The 15,188-nt window shown below is 45.2% G+C and overlaps 1 protein-coding gene across 1 annotated transcript in view; it reads left to right on the forward strand.

Annotated features, from left to right (window-relative positions):
• Nucleotides 1–2,586: 2,586 nt before the first annotated feature.
• Nucleotides 2,587–15,188, forward strand: part of EXOC4 (exocyst complex component 4) — a 534,668-nt gene continuing 522,066 nt past the window's right edge. The window contains exon 1 of the mRNA XM_040343312.1: nt 2,587–2,731. Within this exon, the coding sequence (XP_040199246.1) occupies nt 2,664–2,731 (68 nt within the window). The 5' untranslated portion in view covers nt 2,587–2,663. The remainder of the gene's footprint in view (nt 2,732–15,188) is intronic.

Below are 15,188 nucleotides of genomic sequence, written 5' to 3' on the forward strand. Positions count from 1 at the left end.
CAAAAGAAAAAGGACCCAAAACACAGAATGCAAATCCCTTGCCACAGATGTCATTTTTGTTTTTTTGAATGGGCAGTGAGTGTAGTTAGTAAAGCAGCTTCTCTTTTGTGCTGAGTAGTACAGTAAAGCCAAATAAACTTTTCTGTGGATTTTCATCTGATGGGAGATCAGTTGGCCAGACTTTTGAACCCAAAAATGGTTTTCTGATGGAGTTTAAAAACGAACAAATTTTCTGAGAACGAACGGAAAACGATCGTTTTTATGTTTGTTGTTAAAAAAGTCTGACCAAGTGTATGGGGCTTAACAATCGTTAATATGGATGAGCCGCGTGTTGAAAGTGCCGCGAATCCCGCAATATATTTACGAAAGTACAAAATTACGAAAATCCTTTTTCTGTTCGTATCTTCAGTCGCATGCCCACATGACATCCACAACAAGTTGTCATCAATGTCACACGAACACACGACCGAAAACACGAACAGAAAAAGGAATCCAAAACACAGAATGCAAATCATTGACGAAAATTCACGAAAAGTATTGTCTAACAAGTAACGAACATGAATTAAACAGAATAACGAACCATCCCGCATGTACGAAAATAAAACGGTAACGAAAATACGAAACAATCGGAATACGAAAAAATCTCGTCGTACGAAAAACAAGCGGGAACGAACAGGAAAATGGGCGTCTTACGAAAAACGAACGGAAACGAACCTACGGAACGATACGAAACAAAAAAAACGAATTTTTTTTCTGTGCACATGTCTAATGGTCCCCTTTCTATGGCTGGTCATTTAGGCCAGCCCACTAACGAAGGGTCTTTCTTTATATATACAGAGCTGGATGTATCTGGAGCAAGAAAAGGACTATACACCTTTTGTCTTTGTTCGTTTTTATCATTATTATTGATACGTCCTCTGCCCATATTGTAACCCTATCTTCCACATTTGGAATGTACGTTATTCATTTATATATACAGTGCCTTGCGAAAGTATTCGGCCCCCTTGAACTTTGCGACCTTTTGCCACATTTCAGGCTTCAAACATAAAGATGCTTCCGACCGGCGCATACAGCGCGTCCCGAGTTGCCGAAAGAAGCCGAACGTCGGTGGGCAGGCGCCGTATAGAGCCGACTCGCAGTCCGGCTTCTTTCGGCAACTCTTGACGCGCTGTATGCGCCGGTCGGAAGCTTGTCAATCAATTAGGAACGCCCAGTCCCTCAGATTATACCCGGAAGCCGCGGTGAACATATATATATATATATATATATAAAACGGTATGTACGGCAAGGATTTAAAAAAAAAAAACAGCCTAATGTCATTATCATAACTCGCCTGAATGTAATGTTACATTTTTTTTTTTTGGGTGAACCCACGCTTTAATATCACTTTAATAATGTCAGTCACATAATGGGGAATAAAAAGTCTTCATAGCCTGATATCGCTTTAAACGTTTTATTAAACAAATAAGAACAACCCACAGAGGGGGAACTCACATGTACCAGGTGCGTCAGTGCACCACTCTGTGTATGGCATGACATATAACAGCGGCTGGTTTTGGAATGGTGTATGTTTTCCTCCTAGGCAGGTAGACGGGCTGTCGTGTTGTCCTGGCCTCTCCCCTACACGTGTTCAATACAGGGACATCGTATCTTCATCAGGGGTCGGTGCAGCCTCATCGTTGCCCATTGGTGCAGCCTCATCAGTCCCCATCAGTGCAGACTCATCAGCGCCCATCAGTGCAGCCTCATCAGCACCCATTAGTGCAGCCTCATCAGCACCCATCAGTGCAGCCTCATCAGTGCACATAAGTGCAGCCTCGTCAGCACACATCAGTGCAACCTCATCAGCACATATCAGTGCCCAATCAGTGCAGCCTAATCAGCTCACATCAGTGAAGGAGAAAAATTACCTGTTTGCAAAATTTCATAACAAACTATGAAAAAACGTTGTTGTTTTTTTTTTTTTCAAAATGTTATTTTTTTCTCTTTCTTTAGCAAAAAAATAAAAATAAAAATAATGGTGATCAAATACCACAAAAAGAAAGCTCTATGTGTGTGAAAAAAATATATAAAAAAGTCATATAGGTACAATGTTGCATGACTGTGCAATTGTCATTCAAAATGTGAGAGTGCTGAAAGCTGAAAATTGCCCAGTGCAGGATAGGGGGGTATAAGTGCCCAGTAGGCAAATGGTTAATATCACTTTAATAATGTCAGTCACAGTGTGCACATTTCCTTTGGAAACATCATAAACTTTCCCAGAGTCCCAGCTGATAGAGTGAGTGTGGCGGAATGGATACATAGCACATCTCCTGTCACAGGGCGTGGGTCGTAAAGAACTGCCCTAAGTCATATGAGCACGCATATAACTAACCACACCCCTCATCAACCTTCCACGCTTGTCCCTTCCTTGAACTGATAAAGTTATTCAAACAGTCAGCTTTGCGTTGCATGACGGTCCTCGTAGTTCAAGAAGCCTCGGCGTCCCTCCACTGAACGATCTGGAAAACTACAATTCCCGAGAACAAGTAGAAGCATCCGTCCTGTTTTGATTGGGCAAACGCTTTTCGCTACAAGATTTGATTGGCTACGAGATTTACCGCAGCTGCGCAGTTGGTGCGTGTCAGTGTTTTGGTGTGAGAGAAGGAAGAGTGTGAGAAGAGATGTCTGCATTCAGGGGCCAAATCAGCAAGAGCAAAGATCCTTCGGGGTTACTTATCTCTGTCATTAGGTAGGTTATTACAATGGCTTGATGGTGTTCAGGCTGTTGGTGACAACATGTTAGAAGATTCATGGAGGAGGAAACGGGCGTCAGTCTGAATGGACAGAGCAATGCTTGAAGCTGTGTGTGAAGCTGTGTCAGGGGTCTAATGACTTGTATCTAATTTGTATTATATATAAACTTTTATGTTCCTGTTTCCCCTTGGGAAGAATTCTCAGCACTTCCTGTCTATTAAATACAAGAAGCAGAAATGAGGAATTCTCTGCAGAATCAGATTAGGTTACACAGAATCGCTGCTCCTCTGAAAACTTTTATTTTCTCCATCAGCCCATCCCCCCTCAGTCGTTACTTTTTATATCACTTGCCCCCCCCCCCCCCCTTAGATTGTAAGCTCTAATGAACAGGGCTCTTTGATTCTTCCTGCATTGTGACTGTACCCCATTGGCCAATCAAGAGTCCAAAAACCCATCACTTAGAAGTAGCCGGGGAGAAAAAGACATTGGCTGCACCACTGGAAGGTGGCGGTGAGTATTTTTGGGGGGTAATTTCTGCTTTAAGGAGCTTATGGGTGGGCGGTAAAAACGTGACTCAGCTGCCTGTTTTTGCAGAGCCTGTGAAGCATCCCCTCATTTTCCCACAAATAGAGCTTTCTTTTGGTGGTATTTGATCACCTCTGCCGTTTTAATTTTTTGCACTATAAGAGCCCATTCACACCTAGGCGTTTTGTCGCCTGTAGTGTGACGCCCGCTGCCGCCCGACGCGCCAGAGGGACGATTTAACATTGCCCTCTATGGAGATGGTTCACATCTCCACGCCGAATGCCTGCCGCCTGAAAAAAAGTCCCGGACCTTTTTTTCAGGCGGCTCTCGGCGTTCGGCATAGGAGATGGGAACCATCTCCATAGGGGGACAATATAGGGGCACATCTAGGCGGACAATCGCGGTGTTTTGTCGCCACAAATCGCGGTAAAAAACTGCGCTATTTGTCGCCGCAATACGCGGGACAAAATGCCACGATTGTGTCCGCCTAGATGTGAATGCAGCCTAAACAAAAAATAGAGCGACAATTTTGAAAAAAAAACAATATTTTTTTAATTTTTGCTATAATAAATATCCCCAAAAAAGATATAAAATTTTTTTTTTTTTTCTCAGTTTAGGCCGATACGTATTCTTTTACCTATTTTTGGTAAAAAAAAAATCGCAATAATCGTTTATCGATTGGTTTGCGCAAAATTTATAGCGTTTACAAAATAGGAGATAGTTCTATTGCATTTTTATTAATATATATATTTTTTACTACTAATGGCGGCGTTTTATTTTTTTATTTTTTTGTGACCGCGACATTATGGCGGACACATTGGACAATTTTGACACATTTTTGGGACCATTGTCATTTTCACAGCAAAAAATGCATTGTTTATTGTGAAAATGACAATTGCAGTTTGGGAGTTAACCACTAGGGGCCGCTGAAGGGTTAAGTGTGACCTCATATGTGTTTCTAACTGTAGGGGGGCTGGACGTGTGATGTCACTGATCGTGTTTTCCCTATAACAAGGAACACACGATCACAATGATACTGCCACAACGAAGAACAGGGAAGGCGTGTTTACACATTCTTCAGCTCCGGAGGACCGATCGCGGGTCCCGCGGCACTTCGGACCGGGTTGCGTGCACGCGCGACCCCATTCTGCTGATGTATATCGGCACGAAGGGGTCCTTAAGTGGTTAAAGTGTAAGTTCACCTTTACAGAACAATCCATGCACCTTCTTCAGAGCTAACAGATTGGGCTTTGCTGCTGCTGATTGGCATGATGTCGCTGACCAATTAAAATGCTCCGAAATGTCTCTCCTGACAAGGTACATTTTGGAGATTTAGCTGAGGGGATTTCTTAGCCCCGGCCTTCTGACGTGGAGATACCGGGGCTCAGAATGGGAGATTGCCGCAGTCCAGGTCGGCGAGGATGGGATTGTGTGAAAGTTCACCATACAGATTCTTCTGTAATGAGGAACTTGCCCTTTTAAAGCGTAGTTCCACCCAAAAGTGGAACTTCCACTTTGAGGACTCCTTACCCCCTGACATGTGATTGGACACAGCTGATCACATGGTAAAGAGCCTCTTTACCAAGATCGGTGTGTTAGACTGACACGCCACACACACCGATCGCCGCACTACGTGCCCCCATGGGCGCATGCCGGCAGTTATCCTGCTGGACATCATATGACCCCCAGTCAGGATAACTGAACCACTGCCCGGCCGTCGTTCTGCTATAGGCTGGACGGGAAGTGTGTTTGTTTTTTGTTTTTTTACAAACACAGGAGCGGGCTTCACAGTGACTGATCATTAGAGGCTACCACAGCAATTGGGTTACCAGGAATCATGTAATACAGGGCCTGGATCTCTCGGGGAGACCCTGTTCTCTGTGCTGGGAGGGCGCCACACAAGGGAGAACCATATATGTGCAGCCCCACATAAAAAAGCCAGTGCAGTGAGGCCGTATATATGTGTTGCGTCACCATGAAGGGGTTAAAGTAAAAAATTATTCATTGTATCACTCCCCTCACCCGCTTCCACTTACTTGCGCCTGATCTTGATATAGCGCTGTGCCTGTCTGCAGCGGCTCTCTCCCTTCTTCTCGCTCTCATAGGCTTGGCAGAGAGCTGTGGGAGCGAAGCACTGCTGTAAGTCAAATCCTGTGGCGAGGGGGCTGGACCGAACCTCTCTTTCTGTGCCTATAGCAGGCAGTGTGGCTCAGGAGCGAGCCCACAGGTTTGCCATAATAGGAAATGGTTTCCAATGGTGGCGCACCAAGAAGAGGAGTTGCCAGGAATGCTGGCAAGGGGAGAATCTGGACCATTCCCAATACAATTGCACAGAGCAGTTAAGTGTACCATTGAAAACATTTAGTACAGTCCAGACCCCTTCAGCTGCCATGCCTATTGGTAGGAGAATGGTACAATGGCAGAAAACAACCTTTTAGGCGCTCTGGCTCTACTGTGCTTCACTAACTAAACTAAAAGTTTCTTAAAGCTTTCCTCTCTGGGGAGCAGCAAGCCTGAACCCTGCAGCCTCTTCACATCAACACATTTCAGGGTGTGTCAGATGCCTGCTCCTGTACTGCACTCAATTGTCTTACCTCCAAAAAGCAGCTGGGGCATCAAGCGCTTGAGAAATTTGGCATTCTGACTAGCAGCCCGCCAGAGAGTTAAGTTCTATATGGTAAGCAAGTCGAAACATGCCTCACTTTTTGGAGGACATCCACCATCATCTAATCCTTTCCTACCCAGCTTTATTTTCCCTTGGCCCACCCTTTTCATACATTGGACTTTAATTCTTTAAATCATGGAAGCTCAGCATCACACAACTTACTGTTTTCAAGAAGCTACATTATATGTAGCACCCTGCTTGCCGTGCCTTTTAGTTTTGATCTGTCTGCATTGCATAGTGAAGCACAGAGAGCCAGGGAGGACATTGTGGTTTCTACAATAAGGCATGTATGAAAAACAGATTAATATTTAATTTACATTCAATACTGGCATTGTGATGTTGGGCAAAGGAGCAACCAGGGAAGGCAAAATATAAGCAGATTAAACTTCAGCTGTAAGATGATTTTGTTACTGTACTGTTGTGTGATTTGGACACAATTGTTATAACCAATGGGGTAGATTCAGTAAGCAATTGCGTCTGCGTATCCATAGATACGCAGCGCAATTGCTTAGTTGCGCCGGCGTATCGACTGCTCCTGATTCAGAAAGGTCGATACGCCGACTGCAGCCTAAGATATGACTGGCATAAGGCTCTTATGCCGTCATATCGTAGGCTGCATTCTTACGATGGCCACTAGGTGGCGTTCCCGTAGTAGTCAGCGTAGAGTATGCAAATTGCATACTCACGCCGATTCACAACCGTACGCGCGCCCTGCGTTTGCGTTTTTACGTCGTTTGCGTTCGTCGCGTTCTGCGTAAGGCTGCTCCTTTATTAGCAGGGGCAGCCAATGCTAAGTATACCCGTCGTTCCCGCGTCGCGATTTTTAAAAATTACGTCGTTTTCGTAAGTGAATCGTGAATGGCGCTGGACGCCATTTACGTTCACGTTGAAGCAAATGACGTCCTTGCGACGTCATTTACCGCAATGCACGTCGGGAAAGTTTCCCGACGGAGCATGCGCACTACGTTCGGCGCGGGAACGCGCCTAATTTAAATGATCTACGCCCCCTACTGGATCATTGAAATTACGCGCGCTTACGCCGGGCAGTTTTCCGGAGCGCACACGCAAATTACGGAGCTACTGCTTCGTGATTGAAGCGTAGCGCAGGTAATTTACGGAGGCGTAGCGTAAAAACGGTACGCTGCGCCTCCGTAGTAGTGCGCGCCCCTACCTGAATCCACCCCAGTGTGATTATGTCCCTCCACTTCATAAATGCAGATTTTTACATTTGTGGGTTGCCAGGAAAACATTTCTGATGTGCCAGACACCCTGCAAAGATGATGCTGGTCTCAGGGATGTAGTCATTAAAGCTCAGCATCACTCCCACTTATGGGACAGTTTACAGAGAAAATTGGGAAGCCTCATAGCATCACCTGTCTTAAACGTATTGCCTATATTGCCAAAACTTCTTTTAACTTTATGCAACGTTACCCATTCCTGGACCCTCTATGCACCTCAGGCGACTTCAGATGTACTCATTGATATTTATATGGGACTATAATGCCGCGTACACACGATCATTTTTCGGCGTGAAAAAAACGTTGTTTTAAAAAAAAATTCATTTAAACTGATCGCGTGTGGGCTTCACATTACATTTTTTGGCTTCTGAAGAACGACAACATTTTTTTTCGAGCATGCTGCATTTTTTTAACAATGTTTTAAACAATGATGTTTTTCGGGTTGTAAAAAATGATCGTGTGTGTGCTAAAACGACATTAAAAACCCGCGCATGCTCAGAGGCAAGTTATGAGACAGGAGCGCTCGTTCTGGTAAAACTACCGTTCATAATGGAGTAAGCACATTCATCACGCTGTAACAGACAGAAAATCGCGAATCGTCTTTTACTAACACTGAATCAGCTAAAGCAGCCCCAAGGGTGGCGCCATCCACATGGAACGTCCCCTTTATAGTGCCGTCTTACGTGTTGTACGTCACCGCGCTTTGCTAGAGCATTTTTAAAAAACAATGGTGTGTGGGCAACGTTGTTTTAATGATGAAGTTGGAAAAACTTAGTTTTTTCTACGTGCCGAAAAACTTCGTTTTTTTTTCATGCCGAAAAATGATTGTGTGTACGCGGCATTAGAGACATGGGATAGCTTACAGTTATTTTTGCCTCGGATTGATGGTGGCCTTTCCAAACTTACTGAGGTATTCTAACGTGACCCAGTTGTGAGCTGGTGCCACTTTTTGCATGTAGTCGTTGGACAGAAGTTAAGAAACTTTGGTTAGCTCCTGTTCACCCTAACAATTTACTGTAGAATGCCACTGCGGATGTTGCCTCCTCTTCTCTCCTGCACTTTGTCGTTGTTACGGGGATTGTGGAGACCGTTGAAACGTTAACACTGTCTTTTGTCTGGTGACTGCCTTTTTTGTTCATCCCCCAAGGTGCCAGATAGTCTCACCTTCCAGATGTCCTCCCTGTGGATTTCGGAAAAAAATATTTAATTTTGGTCAACTGGTAGACCCTAGAACGGGGATATGCAATTAGCGGACCTCCAGCTGTTGCAGAACTACAATTCCCATGAGGCATAGCAAGACTCTGACAGCCACAAGCATGACACCAGAGTCGGAGGCATGATGGTACTTGTAGTTTTGAAACAGCTGGAGGTCCGCTATTTGCATATCCCTGCCCTAGAACATAGAAGATGCTTTATTTCTATCTACTTGGAGAGAACCACAATCGACCGCATCGTGTGGACTACGGATACTTGCAGATATGTCACCATGCACCCTCCATTGCCCCATGCTGCAATTTTCCAAATTGACTTCCTTCAAGAGAGTCTTAGGCCCCTTTCACACGTGCGTATGTCTGCTTTTTCATCCATCCATTTGCGGATGAAAAAGGGACATACATTGGTCCAAATGAGATTGCGGGTGTCAGCGGATGAACATCCTGTCTGCCTGATATAATTTTGCAGACGGACGAAAACCCTATTTTTTCTTCTGTCTGCGGATTGGATGAACACGGTCCGTGTTCATCCCATCCACCTATAGGGGAGAGCGGAGAAAAGACAGGGCGATCCCTGCACAGTGTGCAGGGATTGTCCTGTCATCCGTCGGCTCAGCAGCGCTCAACGGAGTGATCCCCGCTGAGCATACGGAGGTGGATCATTACTGATCTGCCCCGTGTGAAAGGGGTCTTAGTGGGTCCCTCTTAAAAGGGCTTAATTTCTGATATATCCAAAAATTCTTAATCCCTTCCCAATGCAAACACAGGGAAATTGTCCCTAGAAGCATGGCAAGTGATTTGGTCTCAGGCTGGGAAGAGCTCTATATGTACACATAGATAGATATGTGTAACAATCAGCGCCGCCAATTCCTATAAATAAAGTGCTAGGCGCTAATAAATATTCTAGTGCAAAATTATATAATTAACTAATTATCCACAGCTGCTGTAACACTCTGTGAATTACAACACCAACCAGTAAACAATTATTCTAATAGTGCAGCGCTGCCTCAAAAAATATATCACTTGTGTAATTGCCTATATTATTAACCAATCCCATGTGAACTCATATGTGCTCTAACAAATTTCCAATGTATATAGTTCATAGGTGTATATTTTAAATCTTGATTGATGTGAACTTCAGTCCTTATATACAAAAACACCACTGTGCTCCTCTGCTCTCCAACAGATCACCCTTATCGGTTGGAGAGTAGAGGAACGCAGTGTTTTTGTATAGAAGGACTGAAGTTCATAAAATATGTACACATGTGTCGACTTTCTCAAGAAACTTAAATTGGTTCACTTTACAGGAAAAAATGTAAGGGCACTTTCACACGGGTGGTCTGCCCAACGGACTCCGCTTTGCTCAGCGTGTGATCGATCCACTGAGCAGGCAGATGACAGGTCCATCTCCACTCACTGTGCTGAGATGGACCTGCCAGAGTCCCGTTCTCCTCTATGGGGAGATCGAATGAAAACGGACCACCTATCTGTTTTCATCTGATCCCATCCACCAGACAGATGGAAATAGGGTCACCATCCCTCTGGAGTTCATGGACAGGATCAGATAGCAGCTGGTGTCAGCGGACATGTCACCGCTGACATACGCCACTCCATAGGGCTGACTGGAGCCTCCGATCAGGAACACCATACACCCTCATTTCCCCCCTTTGCTGTACCTTTATGCACTTATCTCAATGGGTGCTAAGCTGTTAGTGCCCACACAACCTGTGCAGCGCTTCCAAGAAAGATTGGAGTTATCAGCGCTAGTACTTAGCCCCGCTCCATTCCATCCCAAAAGCACTACAGACTAAAGAAGAAAAGAGCAGTGATTTCCAATCCCCAGACTGCTTCATGGGCTCTGTGGTCACTTGCAACTCAATACCCATGGAGCTAAGTACAGCAAAGAGTGAGGGGGGGAGAGTGTATGGTGTTCACCTTTTTAATTTTTTTCTGAAAAGGTTTATTACTCCTTTTTGAAGGTTCTGTTTTTTTATTTTGTTCTTTTTAACATTATTAAACAGATATTGTACTTCCTTTTTATTATAACACACATGCGCACACACATGAGCTATTAAAGCGTATTGGTAATGGCACCACTCTAGGCTTTACTAGCGTAGCTAGCTTAGTGCTTCTCCCCTGCAGCTGATGCTGGCTGACACAGGAGATCACGTGACTGGACCAGAGTGGCCTGAAAATAGGTTGGTATACATATCTTTCTTACACAGGCTAGTAAGCACAGGTGTAAAATGTGGGAGGGGACTTAGAGGTTTCTTTGTATGAAACCAAGTGAGCATTTCTTTGTCTTTTTGTTAGGGATCCTTGTCTTGCTGAAATGTCCACCTTCATTTCATCTTCATAATCCTGGTAAATGGCAGCAGATTTTTATTAAGAATGTCTTGGTACATTTTTCCATTCATCTGTCCTTCAGTGACATGAAATTTGGCAGTACCGTATGCTGAAAAACAGCCCCACACCATGATGTTCCCACCTCCAAACTCCACTGTTGGTTTGGTGTTTCTGGGGTGATGTGAAGTGCCATTTGACCTCCAAACATGGGGTGTATAATGGCATCCAAAGAGCTCAATTTTGGTCTCATGTGACCAGACTATATTCTCCCAGTATTTCACAGGCTTGTCTAAATGTCATGCAGCAATATCGTGGTGTCCAGGAATTTGGGTACCATAAAGCTGGGGAAAATGGAACATGATCACTAAGATATTAAAAACGACAGGGGAAAGAGGAACTGGAAAATAGGAAGCGACGGAGGTAGAACAAGGGCATTGGAATCTTACGGTAAATCTTCTATGGTCAACACCTATAAAAAGGGTTTATAAGAGTTGACCTTGTTGATCCCTGAGGGATTAAGAGCAGAGAGCTTTTATATCCAGTAGGTTTTGGCTTTCAAAATAGCATTGTCCCAATCACCACCCCTGGGATTGGGGGGGGGGGGACTTCAAGTACAAAAAAAAATGCCATTAGTATGTTTTGCAACAATAAGGTTGCAAAGGTCTTGAGAGAGCTCTTTGCTTTTACCCATCATGAGATGTTTCTTGTGTGACACCTTGGTAATGAGACTCCTCCTTTTAGAAGCCATCAGTTGAGACTGAACCAGCTGATGTTATTTTTCACTGACAAGGGGAAGGATTGCTTTCTAATTACTGATAGATTTCAGCTGGTGTCTTGGCTTACTTTGCCTTTTTTGCATCTCCCTTTCTTCATGTGTTTAATACTTTTTCCCCTGTGTCATTCCATTTTATTACACAGAACTTAATTTCTGAACTTATTTGTTTTGGTTTCTTTAGATGGCATGGATTGTTACTAATGTGTTAAAATTGTATGTCAATAGCACCTTTTTTTTTTTTTCCAATAAATCCAAGTTTATTAAAATGTAGAAAAATGGCGTACAGACAATTGTAACAATGGGTCAACATTCCCCATACAGTCCATGGCAAAAACAGTTACTTGTATTTATAGCTACTACTTTCCCTTCCGCAGGTGTATCCCCTGGCATAAGTAAACCAAAATAAGCACATCCCCGACCATGTATAGCATAAACCAAGACATTTTGATCGACATTACCCCTTATTAGGTCCCATATGACTCCCACCCTGTTAACCCCCCCTCTGGCTCTCACCGAGGGTCTGCCCCTCCACTCTCAGACAGTACACGTTTCTCCATCTTCCAGCCACCTGTCCCATACATTGGAGAATTTTTGTGGTCTCCCTCTATGTTTATAGATCATTTTCCTGTATGGGAGAATAGCATTTACCTCCCTCTTCCAGTCCCTCAGTGTCGGTGCCACTGGTTGCATCCATACTTTCGCTACTGTCTTTCTAGCCATAAATAACGTTTCACACAGAAAGATTGCTTGATATTTTTCTATATCCACATCGGGCAGCAGTCCCAGCAAACACAACTTTGGGTCCATGCCCACTGGGGTTCCCATATTATCATGAAGGAATTGTGTCACCTGCAACCAGTAAGCCTGTATATCCGGGCAGTGCCATAACATGTGATAGAACGAGCCCTCTTCAGCTGCACACATAGGGCACCCAGGGCTTCTCGTGGTTTGAAATTTAGCCATTCTCTGCGGTGTAATGTATGCCTGGTGTATTATATACAATTGGGTTAACCTGTCTGATAGTTTGGGGGATGTAGCCTTAACCCCCTCCAGTATTTCATCCCACTCAATGCTATCTATGGGGCCCAGCTCCCTCTCCCATTTTTGTTTGGCTACCTGCGCTATCCTGCTGGTCCTGCGTCTCCTAATGACATAATAACAATTGGAAGTGAGTTTAGCCGACTCCTTCCCAAATATCACATCCAGCACTTGTGGGGCGCTCACCTCTATACCGTCCGTGCCCATCTGGGCTCTGAGGGCATGCCTGAGTTGCAAATATCTGAAGTGGAGCTGTGGTGGGAGGGAAAACTCCTCCCTAAGTCTGGTATATGGCTTCGGGCCCGTTGCTGACATGACCTGGGACGGGAATAATATCCCATACGATGCCCATATCCCCGGATCGGGCACCGTATCTAGCTCGGGCAGGGAATTATTTTTCCATAACGGGGTGTGTGAGTGTATGTGGCTCCTGCCTTGTTTTTTAAGGCCAACGTCCCACACTTTTTGGTGGTGTGACAGCATTTCCGCCCCGAATCTAGGGGTCTTGCATCCTCCCATCCCCCTCCTAAAGATTGCCTGCACTGGAGTGTGGAAAGGGCTATCCGGCTTATTACAAACTAGCGATCTATACCTCTGCGATTCAGACGTATTAAAATAGTAGATGTGAGACAGTTGCGATGCTATATAATAATCTTGTATGTCCGGAAGAGAGCACCCCCCCTCCGTGTTCGGATTTTGGAGTATACGCCATGCCAGCTTGTGCCTACCTGAGCCCCACACAAATGAATTTAAAATAGCCTCAAACTGTTTGAAAATCTTCAAGGGTATGTAAAGGGGAGCATGCCATACCATGTATAGAATTTTGGGCAATAGGATCATTTTAATTAGGTTTATTCTTCCCATCACTCCCAGGGGTAGCTTCGCCCACGCCTGCGTTCTAGATTTAATCACTGCAAATAGAGGTTCCACATTCATAGGGACATAGTCTCTGAGGTTCCTCGTGACCCTTACCCCTAAGTATTTAACCTCCGCCACCCTCTGTAATGGTAATGCTTGTGACACTGCTGGGGGGGGGAACTGATCCAGTGGAAGGATTTTGGACTTCTCCCAATTAATCCGCAGGCCGGAATATTTCCCCACCTCCTCTATGATGTTTAAGGCTGCCCGCAATGAGGGGCCCTGATCCTCCAGATACAGTATGGTGTCGTCGGCATATAAACCAATCTTTTCCCATGTGTCTCCCCTCCTAAGGCCCACTACCTCTGAGTTCATTCTAATGGCTATTGCCAACGGCTCTGCCGCCAATGCATATAACAATGGCGACAGGGGGCATCCCTGCCTCGTGCCTCTTTCCAGGGAGATCTGTTCCGATAGCCACCCATTCACGAACACTCTAGCCTTGGGGGACTGATACAATAGCTGTACCCATTTAATAAACCGTGGGCCAAAGCCGTAGCAGTCCAGGCATTCCCACAAATACAACCATTCGACAGAATCAAAGGCCTTAGCTGTGTCTAAAGCAACTACCACCCGAGTCCCCACGTTATCATGCTGTGCTTGTATGTTCATAAATAACCTCCTGATGTTCATGGCGGTGTTTTTCCCTGGCATAAACCCTGTTTGATCTCCATGGATCAGCGAAAGGATCACGGAGTTCAGCCTAGTCGACAGAACCTTAGCTAAAATTTTGATGTCCACTGGAAGCAGGGATATTGGTCTATACGATTCAGGGTATTGAGGGTCCTTGCCCGGCTTAGGAAGTACAATAATCTGAGCTTCTCGCATAGAGGGGGGGAGATGTCCCTCATCAAATATAGAGAGGTATAGCGCCCTCAGCCTGGGGACCAACGTCTCTGAATACGTGGAGTAAAACTCTAGCGGGAGGCCATCTAGGCCAGGAGCTTTAGACTTGGCCAGTTGCGATATTGCCGTGGCTATGTCCTGAGTAGTGATCGGGGCTTCCAACATCTGCACCTGCTCTCTGCTCAGCCGGGAAAACTGTAGTGTGTGAAGATATGCCTGAACCTCCTGTTGCGTATGTCTACTTTGGGATCTATATAAGTCCTCATAGAAGTTTCTAAACCTGTCTGCCACCACTGGAGGATCCGTGACTACCGAGCCGTCCGGCTCTATCAGTGAAACCACCACTGGCGGCCTGTCCTCCAAGTGTGCCAGGTATGCCAACATCTTCCCCGCCTTTTCCCCATGTTCATACACTCGCGTCTTGCTAAAAAATATGCGCTGCTTGGCCTTCTCCAGATGTAGCTGTGTGACCATCCTAGTCTGCATTCTCAGCTTGGTCAGATTCTCTATTGTGGGCTGAGTGTTAAATGTTGCCTCAAGGTCCTGCAGCGCTTCTTCCGCACTATTTACAACTATTTTGGTGGACTGTTTAAGTCTGCGTATTTTCGTGTCCAACACCCTGCACACCTGAGCTTTGAATGTATCCCACCGAGAATTGATATCCGTGTACCCCTGTCCCTCAGGGAGTATAAACTGGAGTTCTTGTTCGATCTTGGCATGGTCAGTTAGAGCCGTCAGCCAGAAGGGATGAAGCCTCCACCCCCTCACAGGAGCCCTATCTAACAGAGATAACTGTACCCAGCATGGCGAGTGGTCTGACATGGCCCTAGGTGCGAATCCAGCCCCCCCCACCTTAGGCAGTAATGCAGTTGATACTAGAACATAGTCAA

The sequence above is a fragment of the Rana temporaria genome, chromosome 3 (assembly GCF_905171775.1).
Source record: "Rana temporaria chromosome 3, aRanTem1.1, whole genome shotgun sequence".
NCBI lineage: Eukaryota > Metazoa > Chordata > Amphibia > Anura > Ranidae > Rana > Rana temporaria.